The 22,346-nt window shown below is 40.6% G+C and overlaps 1 protein-coding gene across 3 annotated transcripts in view; it reads right to left on the bottom strand.

The window, feature by feature from the left end:
- Nucleotides 1-7: 7 nt before the first annotated feature.
- Nucleotides 8-22,346, bottom strand: part of ccdc33 (coiled-coil domain containing 33) — a 46,337-nt gene continuing 23,998 nt past the window's right edge. For 2 of the 3 annotated variants that reach the window (XM_069527802.1, XM_069527803.1), the window contains exons 3-13: nucleotides 14,442-14,512; nucleotides 6,286-6,437; nucleotides 4,972-5,162; nucleotides 4,818-4,881; nucleotides 2,303-2,498; nucleotides 1,463-1,551; nucleotides 1,238-1,363; nucleotides 1,019-1,124; nucleotides 685-809; nucleotides 457-546; nucleotides 9-356 (exon numbers count right to left, since the gene is read on the bottom strand). In XM_069527802.1, the coding sequence (XP_069383903.1) occupies nucleotides 228-356; nucleotides 457-546; nucleotides 685-809; nucleotides 1,019-1,124; nucleotides 1,238-1,363; nucleotides 1,463-1,551; nucleotides 2,303-2,498; nucleotides 4,818-4,881; nucleotides 4,972-5,162; nucleotides 6,286-6,339 (1,170 nt within the window). In that variant the 5' untranslated portion in view covers nucleotides 6,340-6,437; nucleotides 14,442-14,512 and the 3' untranslated portion in view covers nucleotides 9-227. Of the gene's footprint in view, nucleotides 357-456; nucleotides 547-684; nucleotides 810-1,018; nucleotides 1,125-1,237; nucleotides 1,364-1,462; nucleotides 1,552-2,302; nucleotides 2,499-4,817; nucleotides 4,882-4,971; nucleotides 5,163-6,285; nucleotides 6,438-14,441; nucleotides 14,513-22,346 lie in introns of all 3 variants that reach the window. The other variant, XM_069527804.1, reaches the window with a different exon arrangement.

Here is a 22,346-nt window from a genome sequence, read left to right as displayed (position 1 = left end):
ATAAAAAGTAATTTATTCCACATTAATAATTTTATTATTATTTCAATTTCTTAGCCCATTCCTTCATCCTATATTTCATTTACCGGTCGTTTTTCAGGTTCCTGTGTGCTTTGCTGATGTAAGAATCTGATACAGTTATCTGTAAGCAGTTGAAAACAGTGGTGGAAATAATTCCATGTTAAATTCCTTGTAAAATGCAAATGAGTAAAATGAAGGTGTAACTGCACTCAACTGACTGGAGAAACATTATGAAGGATTGTGGTGGATGATGTTCGGATGAAGCCGTGCCTGTGCTCATTAAGTTTGGTCAAGATTTCCTGTTTCTGTTTCCCCCACACTTTAGAGTTCTCCTCCAGCTGTGACCGATGCAAACAAAAGGTACATGCAATAAACCATTAATAAAAAGGTGATTGGTGATCAACTAATAATTCACTTCAACGGTATCTCACTTTTTACCTGAGCCTCCAGTGTTTGGACTCTTGCTTCGGCCTTCTCCAGTTTATTTAGTAAACTCAGTCTCTCCTTGAGTGGTAGTGCCTCTTTATCCTGAGGGATAAATGATATACATATATAAGATATAAGACAAAATTTGGATATTGTCATATATTCTACTGGACATGGAGTGTTGAAGCTGGGCTGAAGTCAGTCCTGTGTTTGAACTCTGGCTCCAGTGTGTGGTCGTACCTGTGCTGACTCCTGTTGAATGACGGCGAAGGTCTGCCGGCGAATCCTGTGCAGCTCTTCATGTAGACGAGAGTTTTCACCTGCCAGGACCGACTCCACCTCTTCTGTTCTGCAGTCAGTCGAACCTACAGCACAGAGAGATGTCACAAGTGTGAATATACACCAACTGTACACATGCTTCAAAAAAACATTGAATCGTCATTATTTGAGTAAAGTGCATTTAAATTCCCTAGATCCAGATTTTTATTTGGCTCTGCACCAAATTGCACACACTCATAAATATCAGTCCCCTGAACATGAAATGAAAAGGTGCTCTGTGAGTGTATGTTTCCACCTTTACACTCATCTCTTTGCTTTTCCAACAACATTCCCTTGTCAAGACTTTGTCTGTTCTTCTCCCTGAGTTTATTCTCTAATGCTTCCTCCTTCTTCTTAATGACCTGGATAATTGGGATAGCACAAAAAACATTTATACAGACAGAAGTGTTCCACATTGAAAAATACTATATGAGTATTAATAATTGCAGTAGAGACAGTGTTGCTCACTATTCACCTTTTCCTGTCTTTTTCCTGTTGTCTCCAAAGTGGCCATCTTTGTCACGTGACTCTGATGCTGTGGCTCCTCCTGCTGGTTGTGACCTCTGGTGAGTTTCATCAGCTCCTTCTCTCTGTCATTCTTCTGCAAAACACATAAAGAAAAAAGGGAAAGGCGGAAACTTACTTAGCACAAATAGTTTTCATTGAATTTGTATTATGAGTGTTTGTTATATCTTCTAACCTTGATCAGCTCTTTCTGTAGCTGGTGGATTCTGTCCCTCTGTGTCGCCCCTTTACTGGTCTCACTGGCCAGCTTGAATTTCAGAGAAGCTTCAAAAAGAACAGCAGGACAAATCGTACTCTGAAGCATTAATCTGTGTGAAGATACACTTACGTCTGATTTGTGCCGATTCAATGAACTGGTTTTCCGATTTTTGTTAACTTGAGAAAAATACATTGACAAATCTAAGATGAGAGTTAACGTTTGATGTATGAACAGTATAAACAGTTTTTTTGAATGATGAACAAGTTAAGTTTGAGGCTTGGGCATTTGAACGATAAATAACCAAAACATTGATTGTCCTTTGAAATCGAATAGATTTTCCCTCTGGAACGGACTTAAATGATGTCCCTTTGCTCGGATGAAGGCAGAGAAACCTTCAGGAGCGTCGTTTTCACTGATGGTCGCAAAATGTCCTTCAGGAGATAAGGGGTGCATACCCGCGGAGCTTATCAGGGTCTATGGCCTAAATGAGCTGCCTTATCACAAAATGGCACAGTCTGCATGCAGGGAAGAGACACTCACAAGGATTAGCAAACAGAAAGTGGGCCAGCTTCCACATCATTACTTCATCTTCCAATGAAATGCCACCAAAACCATAACAACACAGAGGGATGCTTTAGCAACGCTGGCTGGGAAGAAAACTATATAACTTTCTTAGATATTTTTGAATCTGACCATTTTTATAAATTAGATCTCAACTATCGAAGAGCAGAAACAAAATCATTGCTTTTGGATGGAATAGTAATGGATGGAACCTACATTGTTGAGTAATTACCTACATGTTCTGTTGTGGCTCACCTATACGGTCAGCGATCTCAGCTTTGGTCATGACGGCGATGTCTGAGTCATCCAGCAGATCTCGGCCAACGTCCTGGTGCAGAGACAGATCAGTGCGGAGCCGACTGTTTTCTGTCTCCAACGTCACCACCTGTGTCCTCAGTGCTATGATGTCTTCTGCCATCCTACTCACGGCAGAGCGATAGTTCTCTAACTCCTGATGGAGAATTGTTGCCGCTCAGTCTCACACTAATTGCTCAAAGGGGAATACTTGTTAATGCTTGTTTTAAATTCCCATTTCATGCAAATCCCCTTCAGTTTCCCCTTTTCCCCAGTGGAAAACCTTGAGGTAATTTATAATCAAACCTTATCTATTTTGTTTCTACAATTTTCAAGAATCAAACTGGACCAATGCCTTAAAACTCTAAACACAGTTTGGTTTCGTTGTTGTACAAGGTCTCCACCTCTAGATGTCTCTTCTGCTCCATCTTTAAGTCAAGTCCTGCTATGTAGCCGACAAGACATGTCTGTGCACTGAGAGGGTTTAAAAACATCTCAGAGACAAACACATATCATATGTACAGTTCATCATGGTTCTCAATAAATCAATGATTTCTTCTGGTTTCGGATAAGCACATAACATAAGAATTAACAAATGTGATGTATAGATTATTAAACCATGAAGTGTAAATCAATTGTCTGAGGGTGAGATGCAATGTGTTCAGACAGCAGCTCCTCAAATCCAGAGGGACAATAACTCCCTCTCCTGTGAAGGAGCTTTAACTGAGGATTTTACATAAATCTGGGTGCTGCATTCAGATAGCGTCCTACTGTGAAAGCCCATTTGCTGAACTGTAGCAGGAAATTCCAAAGTCCTGAGAGAATTTCAGGAAAAAATGTACACTTTATTTGCTTACGTTCCACATTCTTGGTGCCTATATTTGAAAAGAAAGATTTTTATCTGATTCAGTCATCATCACACATTGTACAATATGTATAAACAACATAGGCAGTCTAAACAAAGTGCAAACAGTCTTCATAAAGGGTGGGAGGGGATGTATACGCACAAAGTGAGATTCTTTTACTGTACTATGTTGCAAAAAACCTAGAGATTTCTAAAATATTATATATATATATATATTATAATATAATATTTATTTTCTTCTTTTTCTTTTTCTTTTCTTTGCCCTCTTGTATGGAAATAACCTTTGTACACAGTGTGGGACTTTGATTTAGCTCTGAACATTATTCGTAAATCATCAAATCTTTACTATTTATCCAGAGGTGTTTTGTTCTTTTAGAAATCACACTGTTGCAGAGCGCGGTTATCAAGGCGTCTCTCTGTGTAAGGTATGTGCCTGCTGTATGTCGGCATTGTTCACATGCTCCTCCATCCAGTTGAATAGACAGAACTGAATTGAGAGCAGGGTCCTGCAGCTGCATGACATGGGGTGTGTGGGGGTATATATCAGGGGATTCCAATCTAAGGACGGTGCGGTTGTTACTCCCACGGGACACAATGGTGAAATCGAGCATCTAATTGAAAGGGCAGGCGGGAGGTGACAATCATGACTGTAGATGAGATGGTGTCTCTTTTTTTGGGAGGGGGGGTGGTGGTCCCCACCGGCATGATGGGATAGAAGGCTCTCTGTGATGAGTCTGGAAAATACATGTGTAAAAAATAAAGAAAGGAGTCTATGTTTCAGCTCGTGAACACTCTGCTCTCTAAGGTCTGAGGACTTAAAAATGGCTTTGCTGTCGTACACACTGTCACTCCAAGAGTAACAAACTGAAGCTGCACTGAAGAATGAAGTTTCATTTTGGAATCTGTTATCATTGCTATCATGCACATGCAGTGGTATTATGCATGCATGCATGCAGTTATAACCCAGATTATTTAATCCTCAGAACTGAACAGTATCGTTTGTCCATCCATCCAAGGGGGGAGCTGAAGCCAATCCCAGTTGATTTTGGGCGAGAGGTGCGTCGCACCCCTGACAGGTCACCAGCGAATCACAGAGCCAATACTTAAAGACAAACAACCATTACCTCATGGCCAATTTTAGAGTTTAAATTAACCCAACTACAATCTGCATGTGTTTGGACTGTGGGAGGAAGCCAGAGCACACAGAGAAAACCCCTTACAAACACAGGGTGAACATGCAAATACCCTCAAATGGAGATTAGGACCAGGAACCCACTTGCTGTGAGGCCACAGTGCTGAACACTGCAAGACTGTCATCCTAAAATAAATATTATGAAGAAAAGCTCACAGCAACAGGAGAAAACGCCACAATATTTAGAGAAACACTCTTAGACTTTAGCAGACGTATAAGCATCATCAACATTACCCTTCAATCCCTCTGTGAAATGTTTATCTGATCCATGAGCTGCCATTTTGTGTCCCAGTATACCGTGTCAGTATAGTGCCTCATCTCACAGGGGTTTTCATTTCCCTGTTCACTAACTAAACCTGACAGTGTGGATTGCCTCACTGATTGATTGTTGAGTTTATGTATTGATTATATCCATTCACCTTAGTTTGGAGGTTGTTGATCTCTGCCATGATGGGATCACACTCAAAATCATGCAGTGGGGGTCTGAAGCAGGGACACATTTATTAGAAGTGACTCACTAAAGTAAAATGTGTCCATTTATACAAAGACTGTTTCTCACATGGTCTTTCTCACCGTTTATGTGGATGATGAACTTGATATGTTTGGTTTATCTTGGGTTTGTTGGCCTGTGTAGTTTCTCTCTCCTGCTGCTGATGGGTTGCATTTTGGAGCTCGGCCTTCGCTACGTTGCAGAGGCTCCGGTAACCAGGAAGGATCTGTGCCAAGGCATCATGAGATGGGAGATGATATCCATCCTTCTGAGGCTGCAAAGGAAATAATGTCTTCAAAAGCTTTCTGGAATATTTTAACCCCAATGTTCTTTTTGGTTTCTTGCATGGAGAGCCTCTTTATCCACTCAAAATCTCGATACTGATATTTAATGAAAATTGCTTGTTAACATGGGTTTAAACAATAAATGACACATGGCCTCTGTTTGACATAAACACAAAATACTTTAGAAAGCCTTATATCTGTGGTTTGATCATTGATGGTGACTCTGGGTAACCAGACTTTGCTGTGGAACAGTCAAACTCAGATTAGATAATCTTTAGCATCTTTTTAATCTCTTCATAAAACAGTTTCTGTCTGAAAGCTTTTAAGAATGTGTGACGTTTTGTTTTATTATCTTTCTTGAAGGATTTATTTGTTTATGGGCACCTTTATTTTGGTGATAGGACAGTGAGAAACCCACAAAGGAGTTAAGCCTCCTTATGTGGAGCATCCATACTAGGTGAGTCAACTTACTTTTATTCTCCACTGTTTTACTAAATTGTCATCTTTGTCTTGTTTTAATTTCAGTTCTTTTTATAAATGTTTTTCTTACGATTAAGCACTGTATAACTTTGTCAAAAATTGGGCTATGTAAATAAAGTCTATGCACTTTTATATTTGTTGCTCTATCCTTCCCAAATCCAATATTAGTCTCTCAGGATTCATGGTTTCACGTAAACACAAGTTAAATACACAACAGATACAACACAAGCAATGTGTCAGAGAAGCAAATTGTTCAGCAATCTCCCTAATGTTCTATGGTAACATTAAACATACCAGCCCTGTTTTTACAGAATATTAAAGCTTTTATCCAAAAATGCTGTAGCTCTGACCTCACATTACATCACTGTGTTTCTGTGTGGCCTGTTCCTCCTCTTCATCTCCGGGATATAAAGGTTGTTACGTTGCTATGCACACAGTACGCACTTTATATCAAGAGAGCTCTTAGTCAATAGTCCTTGAAGTATGAGCCTTGCATATACAATGTACACTGTCAGTGGTCATGGTTGCCAGGTAGCACGGAGACAAAGAAACGATGTGGAACAGAGTCATTATCTATTATCTTCCCACAGGCTCTCGTTCTCATACAAATACCTCCACACAGTCAGAGCCTACCTTCACTGCAGCTGCATGGCTGCTCAGAGATTTCGTCTTTTTTGAGGCCTTCATCCAACAGAAAACGTCAGCGTCCTCGTTAGGGGAATGAACACCACACTGATTTGAGGGTGTGGACGATGGAGCTCTGACATCAAGGTACAACAATCAACCTGTAACCACAACAAAAGCCATAGCAACATTTTCAGACCCATGAGGAAGATTTGTGTCGTGTATCAAACACAGAATCATGTTTCACATTCAAGAGTTGATGTACAGGCTGCAGTGATGGAAAATAAGTATGTGTTTGGTTTAAGCTCATTTTTGAGATACTTGTACTTGTATAGTTAAATTGTATATTTTACAATATATGTGTGTTTAACTGTGTGTAATATGTATACATTCTATTTAAAGGCTCCAACAAAGGCCGTAAGCTCCTCTTACAGAATCACTGCATCTTTGAACTTTACCATAACCTGAAAAACTTGAGAGTAAACACCAAAGTGCAAAATGTTTTTACATTTGCTGCCTAAGGTGTATTTAGGTTTTAATACTCTGTGGTACTGCTTCATAAAGTAAGACTTTATAGTAAAAGATCTGAGTACTTTTGCCTCATTTACCAAGACAAAATATAATCAGGCCTTATATATATGGCTGAAAGCAGCATATTACAACAATCAATGGAATTATGGGAGGTTGACCCTGTCTCAGCCTGGATAAACAGATTGGTGAGGAGTAATAATGATTTTTTAAATGACATGCTGAGCAGCACCTGTGGCTCCCACTGAGTATCTATTCCCACCTTAGGGTCTAATGTGTCAACTCATTAATGCTTTCATGTGAAAACGTCATGTCTATGAAACATGTCCTTTTCTGAAAAAAAAAGAATAAGTGTTTCTTTTTCGTCTTAAGATAAATTAACTTTTAGCTCTACAAGCTTTTTGGACAGTGACAACTTCTGAACCACTGAGCTTAAAGCAGATTATTAATCGGGTAGTTGTGTGTGCTTTTTGTGCCTATTGTGAATGAAATGTGAACACAGTGAAGCTTAACTTGCTGAAAGTGTTTATGTTCACATCTTTATATTCAAATGTGAAAACCATCAATAGATCAATATCTCTCACTGGTTAGGTTGCTCATTAGTGGTGGAGGTTGACGATTGTTGATGGAACCGAATCTGACTGAGACTTAATGATAAAAGTGGGGGCAGCCAGAAAGAGTCATCAGTGACGTAAACACTGATTTGCCAAGAATACTCACTTTTCAATCCCTAAATCTGCCTCTAATGGAAACGATGTAAACAATGATGTGAATACTCTTCAGTAAAAATTTGAGAGTGAGTGTTACAGTTTAAATCTCAGTAGTTTCAGGTGATATATTCTATTGGACACAGGAAAACAGATATGCTTAAAAAGCCCTTTGATCAAACATGTACATGTCACATTTGGACTGTGCCAATACATGTATGTTCTTATCCAAACTTAACAGGGAATTCAATTTATCATACTCATAACAAATTACCTATTAATGAACATGTGCATGTATCTGCTTTTAAAAAATCGTTTAAATCATTTAAAAAACCTTCTCTATTCAGTTTTTGGATAAATATTTTCATAGCTGACTGCTTTAATTCATGATGAATAATTCACTGGGTGCTTGCAGCTATGTGCTCTGCTAGAAGACATATTCTCATGTAATCCAACAAGGGAGAACCTGTACAAGTGAAAACACTTCCCGCAGAGACTAATATCTCATTAACATGTATGAAACTGGCTGATACATTTACAGAATCCACAGAACACGATCATTCATATTCGCATGTTGTGCTTTGGTTGCGGCTCGTGTTCAGAATAGCTCTGACCCTGTTACATGTAATCTGTGAAGAGCTGGGGAGGGGCCTGGGACGTGTGTTGCAAGTATCCCTGTACAAGAGAGGAGGGGTGTGTGTGTGTGTGTGTGTCAGCGGTGGTCTAGGTCTGTGGCCTGGGCTCTAGGTAGCATCATCAGGATTCAGCACACAGCCTGCAAAACGCAGCAAATGGCCTCTTCATTGGAGTGACAGCTCTGAGCCTCCTGCCACACAGAGCTTCAATTAGGCTGCCAGAGCAAGGTGGCTCCCAGGAGCTTTCTCTATGCCCCTGCCCCCCCTCCACATATTCTATCTTTTCTGTCCCCCACTTTATCTTATTCTTTTTTTTGCTTCAATCCTTCATCTGACCCAGACGTCAGTACTTTTGCTGTTTTTTCCCACATTTGACCTCAGCATCCTTCCCGTCTTTTCTGTCTCTTCAGCCCATCTACTCATGACAAGCCGAGCGGAAATACTTGTACTGTGCTAATGGACACTGGACTAAAAGGGATGTTTGAGAACTGATGGCAACTGAAGCTGAAAGAAAAAAAACCAGAAATGAGGATACAGAGGTAGATGGATTCTTAGTCACACCAGGAATTTAGCAAAGCAGTGTGGGTTGTATGGTCTTAGTTAAGCAATAATTGGATTAGATGAGAGAAGCAATAATTGAATGAATCATTCCTACTTCTATAACCAGAGGGCATTGGTCACCTTGCAGGATAACAAGTGTTCAACATTTATACAGAAGTAAATACAGTTGGTTTTATTTTTGATAAGCCCACTCATTAATATTGATATTCAGAAAAATTTAATATGTATTTCATCCTTATCCTTATCTAATCAGACAGTGTCATTGGTACTTTTGGTGCCTTTTCTAAGAGAAACCTAAGAACAAGTACTCACTATCAGCAGAGTTCATGACTTAAAAATTACAAGAATAATGAAAAATATCAGATAACAAACATTTAAAATCACAGAGGGTAATGTAACACTGCAGTTGTACATACTAGAATAACCTTTTATTCATTTATGTACTTATTAATTACATGGATTACATTTAGTCTGTATTTTAAATAAATCAACTGGATTTAAATCTATGCATGGGGGCGACTACAACACTCATCTGATCTACATGATTCTCAAGCACCAAACAATTAAAACCTACATTAAAGATGCTGGACGTGAGAAATTTGCCATTCTAATTCTAATTCAGTCGAATTGGTAATAATTGCATTGCAACATGCTCAAGATTCAATAACATTTATATATATCAAATTGAGTTTAAGATAATTGTTGTTTGGACCAGTCGTGACAAAAATGTGTCCTTTGGCATAAGACATTGTAATCACTGGGCTCCCTTGAGAAAAAATATATTTGCTCAGTGTGTAATCACATCTGTGCTCTGTCAGCAGAATAAAATCACATCTGCAGTGAGTCGTAAGTGAACTGTTGGTATAAAGGATTTTAAAATATGGCGATAGAGAGAGAGAGGAGGAAGGAAGAGAGAGAGAGTGTCAAGGGCAACAAGCAGCTTTGACTCAAGGACGTGTGAGGCACAGAGCCAGTGTCGACCACTCCCTCCGAGGTCCACAGCGAGAGCAAAGCCAAGGATTATCAGTAAATCAACATCTGTCAATTACGGTTACACTGCCATGAAACCACAACACTTCATAAACGAATGGCACACACACGTTAAAAGCAGGGTCGGCCCTGAGGATAATGAATGGTGAGGTCGGTGAGTGCAAACACACAGATCAGTAACAACAGCGGGGCAGTTAAGATAAAGCTGCAATATAACCTTCAGACTTTACACAGAAACTATTAAGATTATTTGACAGGGATATTGAGGATTATTGAATTGTTTGAATCTCTTGAATATATTATTTAGTTGTGACACACATATGATATAATAATATTTACTCCCTCTACTCATAAACAAATTGAGAGCTTCCTCTAACTAAATTGGTAAAAAAAAATAATACCCATATAATTATCATATAAATCTCCCTGATCCCTGGAAATAACAAAGCATAAAGTTACATAGATTTTCGCAGACCTCTTAGTAGAATCTAATTTAAGTCATTATTAGAGGTTACAAAAATGTATGGTGTAAGAATTATTTTCAGATCCTTCACGTAAAATTCCCATGATATAAAAATACTTCACTACAAGAAAAAGTCCAACATCAAAGTCCAAAATCAGAAAAGCACAGATCTTAGATTATATATTGAAATATTTATAAATACATTGCAGAAAAGTATATGATTTTAAATACAGTGCATAACACAACACTGTGATAGCTGTTTGAGGTGCAGCTATAATCTACTTCATGTCCGTCCATGCATCCATTCATCCATCTATCCTTCCCTCCATCCATCCATCCATCCATCCATCCATCCAACCATCCATCCAACCATCCATCCAACTATCCATACAATCCCAGTTGAAATTGGGTGAGAGGCAGCTAAACCCTGGACTGGTCGCTAGTCATTACAGGGCAGAAATATTCAAGAAATATTAGTTGAGTATGTGAGTAAAATGCAAGAATTTAATCTTTAAAGGAAAACAACACCCAAGTCAATGAAATGATTGTTGTTTGCAGTGTTTTTCTGTGAATTCAATGACTGAAGTACGATGTAGCCTCTGGGGACAATGAAGCCTTCCAAACCTGCCCTGTGATGCTAACAGCAAGCTACGGTATTCACGCCAGTGAGTATCAGCGAGTATCAGTGACTGCTTTTCCACCGCTGGCTCCACATGACCTTTCCAAAATGCTATACAACCAGAGCTTAATGACTAACACATCAGTTGACATTTACCAAAGCCAGCATACCGTCGAACATTTCAGAGAAAACATCAAAACGCTAATGTTGCCTGTATCCAGGGGGACTCCCCCCTCGAGAGGGAAAGGTGGAGAGTTTTGTCATGTGTCTGAAAAAAACTTTAACAACAAACTTTTCAGTGGGTGTAGCAGATAGTGTTGAAATTCAGCTATAACAACAACACAACAAGTCAACAAACAAATCTAAATGAATAAAACATTTAAAATGATCGGCACGCCCTGAGGCTGTGGAAAGGGCATGGAGATTGATGAGAGAGTAGTTGGCGAGCCTGTAGTCTAATGCATCATTGCTGTTTTGGCCAGGCTGTCACTGGATTGAATTTACATCAGAGGGCAGACAATTGATGCAATGATGTCAACACCCAGGAAGCTGCACCCACACACCCACACACACACGCACACACACCCCTTCCAGAAAACACAGGCCTGAGGTCACACACAGTCAACTGCTGTAATTAGTGAGCTGGGAGGGAAACGCCAACTTCCACCACACCTCCCTCCAGATGATGTCAGATGACATTTTGTGTGTGAAAGCCAACGGCCCGCGTTCTGATTATTCCAGTAAGAGAGATTATGTCAGAGGAACAACGGCCATGGAAAAAAGGGGTCAATGGATCCAAATGATGACCATATAAATTATATCAAATCCAGTGTACATTGCTGTGGAGAAGATGGCTGTTTGCTATGCATTCATCAGCCTCTATCCAACCTTGGAAGAGACCATTTATCATGTGTAGAGAGGAATTAATGGCATCAGCCCAGGGTCCATCAGAGGGTTAAAGACTTACATTAGCCTCATATCGACCCACGGGAGTGAAGGCACAGGGCGAGATTCTTTCAGTCTGGGTGCATCATTCACATTTGTAAAATCAGATAAAAACACGGAATAGAGAAGTTAACCCCTTGAACGTTTTTGTGCAGAACAATGCTCATATCTTCAATGACCAGGTCGGGCTATTCAGCAGGGTTTCATTATGGACAGTCCTGCAGAGATGGACACATGATACAGGCCATTAGAGCTGACAGAAGGCAAGTCAGACAATAGCTGACAACGTTCGAACGGCTTCATTGTGCAGCAGCGGCAGCAGCAACACATCTGTATTCAGAGGTGATTGTGCAGGTTACACATTTAGCTGAGGTGGAAATAACAGAATGGCTCTAAATCTGTTCTGCTCCAGCTGCTGGGTGTAGATACAGGCCTTCACATGGCACTTCAAACAGAGCAGCCGAGCCCGACCTGAGCGCCGCGCAGGAGCCGAGGAGCTCCCCACTATCCCCACTCCGCCCTTATCACAAAGCAACAGCAGGATGAGGTAAACAACTAAGGAATTAGCCGTAAATAAACCCTGTAACTGCGGTTTTAATGACTCCGCTGTCTGGTGAATGTAGACTCATGAAGTGCAGCCTGCAGAGTTCAGTCATTACAGTTCTGTGAGGTAAGTAAAACTGTAAATTGACATAAATGGCTCCTTTGTGCCAGATCTTTTATGACAAACACTGATTAAGTGTTTTCTAAAGAGGTTTTCTTGTTTTCTCCATGTGATAGCTACAATAAAGACATGTTCCTCCAGCTGTCAGAGCCTCGGCTTCTGATGACCCTCAGTGTTCAAGGTCTCTAACGCTCTCAGCTCTTGAATTTGGAGTCAGACTGAACCGCCCACGTTCATGATTCCTCCTCCCTGCTCTGCTCCAAAGCCCCCCCCCCCCGCTTTTGTCTGTCAAGGCCAGCGTGTGTCTCATCACTTTTACCTACATTTCAATCCAAGACTTATATGTATACTGGACTGTGTCTCCTGGTGTCCCTCTTGATTACATTAGTTACAGCATGTCTTCCATTTCTGGGACAAATTAAATAATAGGGGGGGGGTAATCACAGTGTCTACATTCCAGCTCAGACACAACACCAAGATGGAAAATCACAACAGTGAAAGAAAAAAAGAAGAGAGATAGTCAAGGTTGGAGCCATTATCATAACAACAAGAGATTTTACATTAGAAAAGATTGAATAGTTTAATTTCAAGAAGCTCAAATAATATGAATTATTTTAAAACAAATGTCACATGTAATGCAGACTGATGTGTGTTTTGGATTACCACACTTTCTTCCTTCCTTTGTGTGTTTCTTTTTTTCCGATCTCAATCCACAAGACAGCTCATTGTGACAAAACAAAGCCACTAGATGTCACTGTGGTCCCATTTCCCGTCCTGTGAGCTGATCAGCTTGTTGGTACACAGAGGCACAAGTGCAGTTCAGCAGGATCCGTTTATTCCAACATCTGCATCAGTATATATTCCTCGATCTGAGTCTTGTTGCCAGTGCCGACGTGTGCACCTGCATGTTTCCTTTTCCCAAAACCCTAACTTAAAGTGTATTTAGCGTGCTCTATCATCCCCCTATTGTGTGTGTGTGTGTGTGTGTGTGTTTCTTCCTGGAAGTCTTTACTTGGGATGAGTGTGCATAGGCATGTTCCTTTTTGGCAAGATAAGGATACAAGTAGGAATTACAGCCAAGTTTGGTCAAAACAAGTTATACAACAGTGTTTATTCAGAGGTTGGGCTGATCCCAATACCCTCTGAGCCAGAGATACAGGGGACCCTCTCAGTGATGGGATCCTCACACTGCACAGCTGCACTGTGTGGAAAGGACCCATACAGCTATTACTATTCAGGACCACTACTATGCATCCTTTCCCTTCTGTCTGCAATACTCTCAAACCACAGCAGTGGCCGGCGGCGGAGGGGGGGGGGGTTGGAAATTACTGTATGCTGCAGCTCTGCTGGAGTAGAACTGCATATATTATGCTGCATCTGAACCTGGGGTCCTGCCTGCAGGGAGTACCACAGCCCTGCCAATAAAAAAAAAAGACCCAGAGGATTTCACTCATGCTCAGTGTTACTGCTGAAACAATCGGAGTAGTGATGATGCTCGAAGAACCAGTTTGACAATCAGATGCATGAGAATTGTGATATGATGCTGACTGAGTTTAGAGTCACTTCAGCCATAAGGAGATAAATATCATAAAATTATATCTACACCTTTCAGTCAAATAAAGCAAAACCACAGAGTGGAAGTGTTTATGCCCGACAGATCTGCCTGAATGCTGCTATCAGCTGTTTGTTCTGACTGTTGGAGGAAAAAAGTAATCCGATTCTTTTAAGGGCGGCCATTGCACAAAATCAATACCACATAAGGAGGCCTGATGAATTTGAAATTTGTACTCAGAGCAATTATTGATCAGTCTCCGTCAAAGACTTTTGAAAGCCCATGTAGATTTGCAATCAATATGTACTTTAAACCATATAACTCCAATATCAAGAAGAATACATGTAGTAATATCTGCACCAGGAATCCATTAATCAAACAGAATAATCTTAGTTTGCTCATACTATATGTGAGAAGCAGGGTTGCTGCAGCTGTCACATTCAGCAGATACAGTGAAGACATCACATACAACAGCCCAGAGAGTCTGGTAGGAGGACTTACCGAGATGGCAGCTGGGCGTGGTGCTCTTGCCTGAGAGGGATGAGTAAAGGACCCCTCCTCTTGGTCTGGGTCTGTCTCAACAGAAGGGATGAATGGGACGGTGACTACAACATTTCTTTAAACCACCTGCACTCTTGTTTGAATAGCATCACCCAGCTAATGCATTACAACAGAAATTAATGATATCAATATTTTACATAGTGATATTGTGGAAATATTAAATTTATTAAGAAAGTTAAATTCCATATTATAAGTTGTTATATATCCTTGATTCGGTTGAAATGACAGAGTCACAGTATATGTGACCGGACATTTCAGAACAGTAGCCTGCATCATGCCCATGTCCGTTTTGAAATGATCTCAGTCCAGTTTCCCTCTGGTTCGTCAGAATGAGCACTGTGTGCTGGAAGGTAAATTCTCCAGACTCCCATCTAATGTCATTAGGAGCGGATATACTTTGCCCGGACTAATCCAGCTGTTCCCCACAATTACATTTTAGCCTCTTAGACATATCTGGCCCAAGTATATTGCAGCAGTGCTTTAATGGCAGTGTGTAATGATTCAGTTATTGGCTGCAGAGGGAGTCCCACAAAAATACTTATGAGTCTCATTCATATGCAGATATTTGAACTGTCTATTGTCATAAATCTGCAGATTGTTTACTTGATTATAGTTGAGTCATTGTTTTTTTTCTCTTGATTATAATTTCACATAGTTCAGAGAGATTAATTTAATTAATCACTGATGGAAGAAGGTTGAGGAGTTCATACTATTTAGATAAGCAACAGTTCAAATTCATAGGAGAACTCTCTAGAAAGTAGAAAATAATTTATACTACATATCTGACAGGGTATAGTATAAGAATGTAATTAATTTTATTCTTTGAACACTTGTATCATTGCACTAATAATTTATAGCATTAAAAAGTATGTTGAAACATTCGTACAAGATCCAAGTTTAAAAGTAGCACAGAGATGTGCATGTAAATAAACTGACTACATGACATTTACAGGAATCACATCAGCGACAGGATGAGGCTACATGCTGCTCAGAGACAGACTCTGCTCCTCTGAATGCTGCAGATTGAATCCTGGCTCACAAACGGATCCTTTATTAATGTGGTAACTGGAGGTCATCTCGTAAACAGACTTTTCCTTGAAGCACAGTCCCAATCTCCGGTCTGTCTGAAATGAGGGAGCTGAGCTGCGAGGAGCGGCAGAGATGTGTGGACTGTGTCCGGGCGTGTTTGAGAAAAAGATAGAGGCAGTCACAGAGGAAATATGAGGCACTAAGTTATGCACAGTCACACTGTCCTGTCTTTGTCTTCTTCACGTTTGTTTGTTCTGCTTGTCAGACACCACCTGCACACTGACACATGAATCATACTCTGTCTGGGATATTACTCTGTCTTCTATCAAATACAGATTAAATGGACTATTGAATGTTTCGATCTTTAGAGTGGGCCAGATGCCCCAGTCTAAAGATAAGTAATTTATGGTGTTGTAGAGTACAACACACCAGTCTTCAGCCTCAGCACAGGAGTGTGATGAGAGCAGCTTCAGAGACAGCGACTGTCAGAGCACTGCAGCTATGATGGGGCTCTCCATCCAGCAGAAGGCAACTAGTTGCAGCGTTGCAGCGTAACCCCCTGGTGCTGTCCATGGTTCTGAGGAGAACAAAGGCATCAAAGCTGCAGCTCTCCTCCTCGCTCCTCTTGTATGGGGAGGGGCCGAGCAGTGAAGGGGGAGGCACCATGTGTACTTGATTCAATTAGGCAGTCTGTGAGGCCTCCCCCGGGAGCAAGCTGGAGAGAAGGGGGCTGCAGGCCTGTCTAACAAAGACGTTCATCCCACCCCTTTGCCCCGCATGAATCCACCTCATTAGTCGGCTGAGTAAGTGTTGATCATCGCGAAGAGTGTCCTTGCACACAGCAGTGAGAGGGGAAGCAGATCTTCTGATTCTGTCAGGCTGAAGTAACATGGTAGAAATAAAACTCTCATTGCACAGGTGAGTTTTTTTGCACAACAGAGGAGGAAAACACCCCTATTTTGTTCATTTTATGTAGCCAATATATTTTGCATTCCATGTTAAGATTGCAAGTTAAAATTACTTTTCTGTAAAAGTTATTACATGTTTCTGTTGAACCCCTGCAGCTCAAACAGATATTGATACAGGAAAGAGAAAATGAACCAGTTGCAATATCTCTGTCAGTCTGAGCTATGAGAGAGCATCAATAAAAACCATATCTCTCTGCAAACATCTGTCATATTCACTGCTGAAGGTCCTGCACGTTTCAAAGTTTCCTCTGTATCACAGAGAATAAGCGAAGCATTTAGATCTTTTGAATACCAGACAGATAAATGTGGTCCGGCGACATTAGTATTCATCGCTGTGTGCAGCAATTGCTGTTTCAAAGCACAGACACTGGTGCTTTGAAACGCAGCAGATGTCTGTGTTTCTGCATTTGCACGTTGTCAGAGTTGCTCAGCAGCAATGGAGGTATTTTACAGGAGAAAAAAAATGGACACATCTGCTACGGCCTGTTTTAATCAGTACCATGACGTCTCTGTCAACACTAATGTTTACAGGATCGTTGTACAGTGAAGCAAAACACGGTGGAGTTATTGGATTTATGTGATGATTAAAAGCACACAACACTGCACTGCAATCATTACGTATATTAAAATTACAGAGGTTAAAAATACAATAAAGGCCAAAGGCTTATTTCTACTGTGGCCCTCAGACAAAAAGAGGAAATACTGAAAAAAACAGGTCGAGGTCTAAGTAACACAGGCCAGACATGAAGTGTTAGGACACAACCACAGTGTGATTTATGGTGTTTGAATCCCTCAGGAGACTTTAGATTTTCATGGCTAAATTAACCACCCCGCAATAAATCAAACTCAAGCCATTTCCTTTTAATACAAGAGAATGGAAGGAAATGTGATTTGTCCAAGTAAAAACTACCAGTGTGACAATGTCTTGATAAGAAATGAAAACCTCTGCATATGTCTGGTCAGTCACAACTGCACATGTGCATTCAAATCCACAGACAGGCCCTGCACCAACCTGCGGTCTGCCACTCACACCTGCTGTGCTCGGGGACCACTCGGCTGTTTCACCAATCATTGCCATCATAGGAGCCAGAGATAATTACACAGCTTCCACCCACCAGCCTGGCCTGATTCGCTCAAACCATGTTGCTCCAGTGCGGCGCTAACACTTGTCTAAATGAATGCATGCCACTTTACTGCACAACTGACAGCGGCCCATTTATTCATCCGTCCAACTGGAAAGAAAAAACAAATTAATTTGGCACTTAAGGCCCCCACCCCTTTGAATAATGGACCGCTGTTCCAACAAACCACAACCCACCCCTCCATTCCCCAATCACCGATATTCAGCCCTCTTTATTTGATTCTCAGTTTAACTGTTAAAGAGACCATTAAAGCCTTTTTTACATTTATACAGAAAGATGAATCCCTGGTGTCTGATCTCAATCTGTCCACATCTCTGTGTCATTCATCTTGTGCTGCTTTTGCATCTATCGAAAACATGCATTTATTCGCTCTATCCTCATTAAATTCAATGAAAAATCTCCATCTGTCAAACTTGAATAAACGGGTAAATGTTCCTCGTGCTCTGTAACATCCACTAATTAATCTAAACATTTTTATAAATCTACTTTTACGGTGCATTTGTTTGTCTCTTTGTTCTCTTCACACTCTACATTATGGTCTGGGTGACAGAATAACAGCTCTCTAACAATTATCACTTGTGCACCAGATCCCAGCAACACCTCTCCACCTCCCTCCCCCGGGGGGGTGACAGACATTGGGCTTTACACTCTCTCGTGCCCCATTATATTTATGCAAATTAGACTGAAATCAGGGGAAATCAGGGGGCATCCTTTCCTGTTAGTGCTAATTAGCAATGAATGCTATACATTTTATACATTATGTATGAGATGCCTCTGTGCGCAGCTACACTGTGACCTTGAGGACAAGGCCAAGTTCGGAGTGCAGCATTGAGAAGTCTTTATTTTCTCATCTCTCAGTGCATGGAGTTCGAAGTCAGTTAAAAGATGGCAGATTCTGTTCACACCTGAAATAATGGGCAATACCCTTTTTTAACATCTTTGTCGAGGGACATAATACTTATGAGCATAACACACAAGAGAGCAGTTGCTGCACAGAGATCTATTTATATCATATGGTCAAAGCGTTCCAATGAATCAGGCCTCATAAACAGCAGAGAGTCGCAGCAGGGACATCGGTGACAAGATACATCAAATCCAAGATTGCCACTCTGCTCCCGAGTGCCAGTAAATGGTATTTCTGTGGAACCCATAAAAGAGGATGCATTAAGATAATAATGTTGAAAAGCAATTATTAAAGAGCAATAAAGGACGTTTAGTGCACTCTCAAGGCAAGTGGTACATATATTTATTTTAGTAACTGAGCTGTGAAATGAGGCCAGGCTGTCTGGGTGCAGGCTCCATGTGGAAAAAAAAAAAGAAATGCCATGACAATTGAGTTGTGACAAAGTAGCATTTTATTGTATAGTTGAGCCTACGCAAAAGAAAATATGTTTTTTAGCGAATCACCTTTTTATTGAATACAAGGTTAATGACTCAACTCAAAATCAAATTGGCTCCGGAGGTAACATGCATGAAACATGAAAAGAGGAACAAAACTAGAATGGCATTGTAGAGCTAGATTTCTTTAATTTAATTTACTATTCCTTGGGAAAATGAGTGAAAAAGTCAAACCTGTATCTCACAATGCGAAATAAGTCATTTGTAATAGTAATTTGCTCACAACTCACACTGACTTCTATCAAGTTTCATGGTGAACTGTCCAGTAAATCTTGCATGATCTTACTTACAAAACAAACAACAGTCATGAATGTTGGCTGATTGTGATTAAGCCGTTGGAAGCTGAATATTTTCGCATTTCACAAAATGTTTTCATGAAATATGACACAAAGGGAGATGTACTCAGTAAGTATTCCTTCCTTCCTGCTCTTTTCTCCTTTTTTGAACATTTGTTATTGAAGTTCTCTTGTTTTCTGGGCCTTTATCTTACTGGCTTATATATTATTTTCATTTTCATTTTAAACATCTAAAAATCTAAACATAACAGGTGGAGGTAATGAGCCTGTAACTTGGCCGGTATGGACTGTAAAAATACCCATGCAGGTAGACCACATTTTTAAGATGAGAAAAGTGTTTACAGTGAAGGAAAGATGTACGGGATATATCAAAGTTCATCAAAATGACTCACACTGTGAGATGCACTTTGGCCACAAAGTGAATAAATCTGTTTCTGCATTTAGTGACTTTCAAAATCAATCATAATGTAGACATTTCTGACAGAAAATACAATTAATGAAGTGACAGAGTGTTTACGTGTCTGTGGAGAAAATCAACAATCCGCACTACTACTGAATGTACTGTAGTAATAAAGGAAATTACATGTTGTCATGGTAATACATTTAAACCTTTGTAAAACAACACATCTATACTGAAATTCAGTGAAGCTGCAATCAAGCTCCTCACATTTCTGAAATCAGCTTTCTGTGTGGCTCCTGGGGAGGAACCAAATAATAAAGTACTAACTTACACAGCAGCAATACTCAGCTCTGCTGGAAGGATTCAGACTACATTCAAAACTGTAAATGGTCCTGAAGAAACAGTTTAGATTCACATTTTCTCCCTGCTCATGTTTGACTTCATCCTCACTGTAACCTGTGATTATTGGCTATCCCAACGTCAGAGCAGCATCTCCTTTAAACATGGCAGCACAGTCTTGTTCCAGGAAACTGAAAGGTGTGGTTCCACACAGGCTGCGTCTCGAGGGGAAACAACCTGGAAGAGCTGCAGCTTACACGAGGGGGTGGGGGGTGGAGCACGGCAACGCACAACAAACACTCAGCGTGGTATCCGGAAGATCATCTGCATTAATCAAAAATCAAAAACATTTTCTGAATCCGTCGTGAATCTTTATTAAGCACAGCTTGTCCCTGGGTTAATAAGAGAGTCTCTGGGCGAGATTGAGAGGACATGAAGAGCAACAGTTGGCATGGCGAGGCAGATCCCAGCAGGCAGTGCTGTTGGGGCATAGCTGGGGTGACAGCGTGCCCAGCACCTGGCTGGTGCCCTGTGAGGAGCTGGCAGATGGTCCTGAAGCTATGGAGGGAGGGAGGCTGCAGGTGAGGAGCGGAGGCAGTTCCAAACAGAGGGCGGTGGTGTGTGTGTTTAGGGCAAAGGGACTCCAATGGACTGGGCTGCAGAGGGGTCACACTTTACTCCAGGCAGTCCGATGTTTCAGCTAATCAGGGCTAACAACACTGGTCTGCATACTTCTCTGAACAACTGAATTATTTATTTCTGCAATGTCTGCCTATCCTTCACTAACCTGTCTCTGACCCCTGTCCAGTGTTTCCTGGCTTTGTGCAGTACAGGTGCAGCTTATACTGAGCATACACTGCAGACTGCTTCGGTGCATCTATATGTCACAATGACTGCTGTTTAGAAACACACAGAGATTGCCAAGAGTGTCATTTACACTCCGCCCAATGGCTGCTTATCCACAGGGACCTTTGAGCTTAAAATGTCACCGGCTGAGGCTCCTGTGAGCGCACGCAAAGGTCACCAGTGACACCCGCTCCACGGCTCTGTATTGATTCCCAATGTACCACGATTATGCCTGGCAGTCAGAGATGAATCTGAAATTCTAATCATGGAAATAAATTCAGTGTGAGCATGTATCTTAAATTGTAATGCAATACCAACACATGTATAATTCAGTCTATCTTCAGGGATTCCCCTGTGTTGGTGGACACTTTGCCCACTGCTACATTTGCTGTGATTTAATGATATTATTATTGATTCATCAGTTTAAGCTTGTATTCAAGGCAAATCTTTAAATATAAAAATGGTGATGGAGACATGCTGAACAAACAAAAAGGGACATGATTACAAAATAACTGTCTCTATGAACTGTTAAAGTGAAGGCAATAGAAATAAACACTAAGCATTAAGCTCATAATTATAAAGTTTAGAATAACTTGCCATGTTGCCAAACAGAAGCTAAGCTAAGCTAACCTTAGAGGAAAGTGGAGGTAAACCGACAGCATTAATCATAGAATGAATTTCAATAACATCAAATCACCTAAAATTAGCCTCTACTAAACTGGTTCGCAGAGATTGTTTTCAAAGTTACTCAGCAATCACTGTCATATAGAGAGAGAGAATATATAACCCAGCCAAGTGGGATGTGTTTCTATCTGCATTTCTCTAGATTACACGGCAGACAGGCAGGTTGGTTAGTAGACAGGTATGCAAATTGACAACGTTAATCTTATTTCAAATACGTCGTTACCATAATGTATATTATAACAATATTAAGTAATTTAGCAATTACTAAATTCGACTGTCCTTTCACAACCATTTTAAAGTAGTAGGGATAGTAGGGAAATATTTATCATTTAGGTAAATGAAGACATAGATTACACAAGCTAAACAAACAAACATAACCAGAGCTATATGTGGCTGTGTGGAGAGGCTGGGAGTGTATGAAGTGGCCTGTTGCCTGCCTGAGCACAGATGGTGGCAGAGCAGGAAGTACTGACCTGCGATTTTGTCCACGTGCACATGCTCGTGCACACATACACACAAGCACACACATGCATTCAGAATAATCACATATGCACTGATGCATATATACTGTCCTCACAAACACACACACACAAAATGAGATGCTGTTCAGCCAAGTCAGGGGCTTATACAGGAAGTCACTGCAGATTGATCAGACTGGTTATTTAAGGAGGCGTCTCACTTGTTTTACAAATATCAAAAGTCTAAACTCAACATACTCTTTAATCAAAACACACCCTCCTCCT

Source organism: Paralichthys olivaceus, chromosome 7 (assembly GCF_024713975.1).
Source record: "Paralichthys olivaceus isolate ysfri-2021 chromosome 7, ASM2471397v2, whole genome shotgun sequence".
NCBI lineage: Eukaryota > Metazoa > Chordata > Actinopteri > Pleuronectiformes > Paralichthyidae > Paralichthys > Paralichthys olivaceus.
The sequence above is the reverse complement of the archived record's forward strand: the minus strand, read 5'-3'. Positions and strand labels throughout refer to the sequence as shown.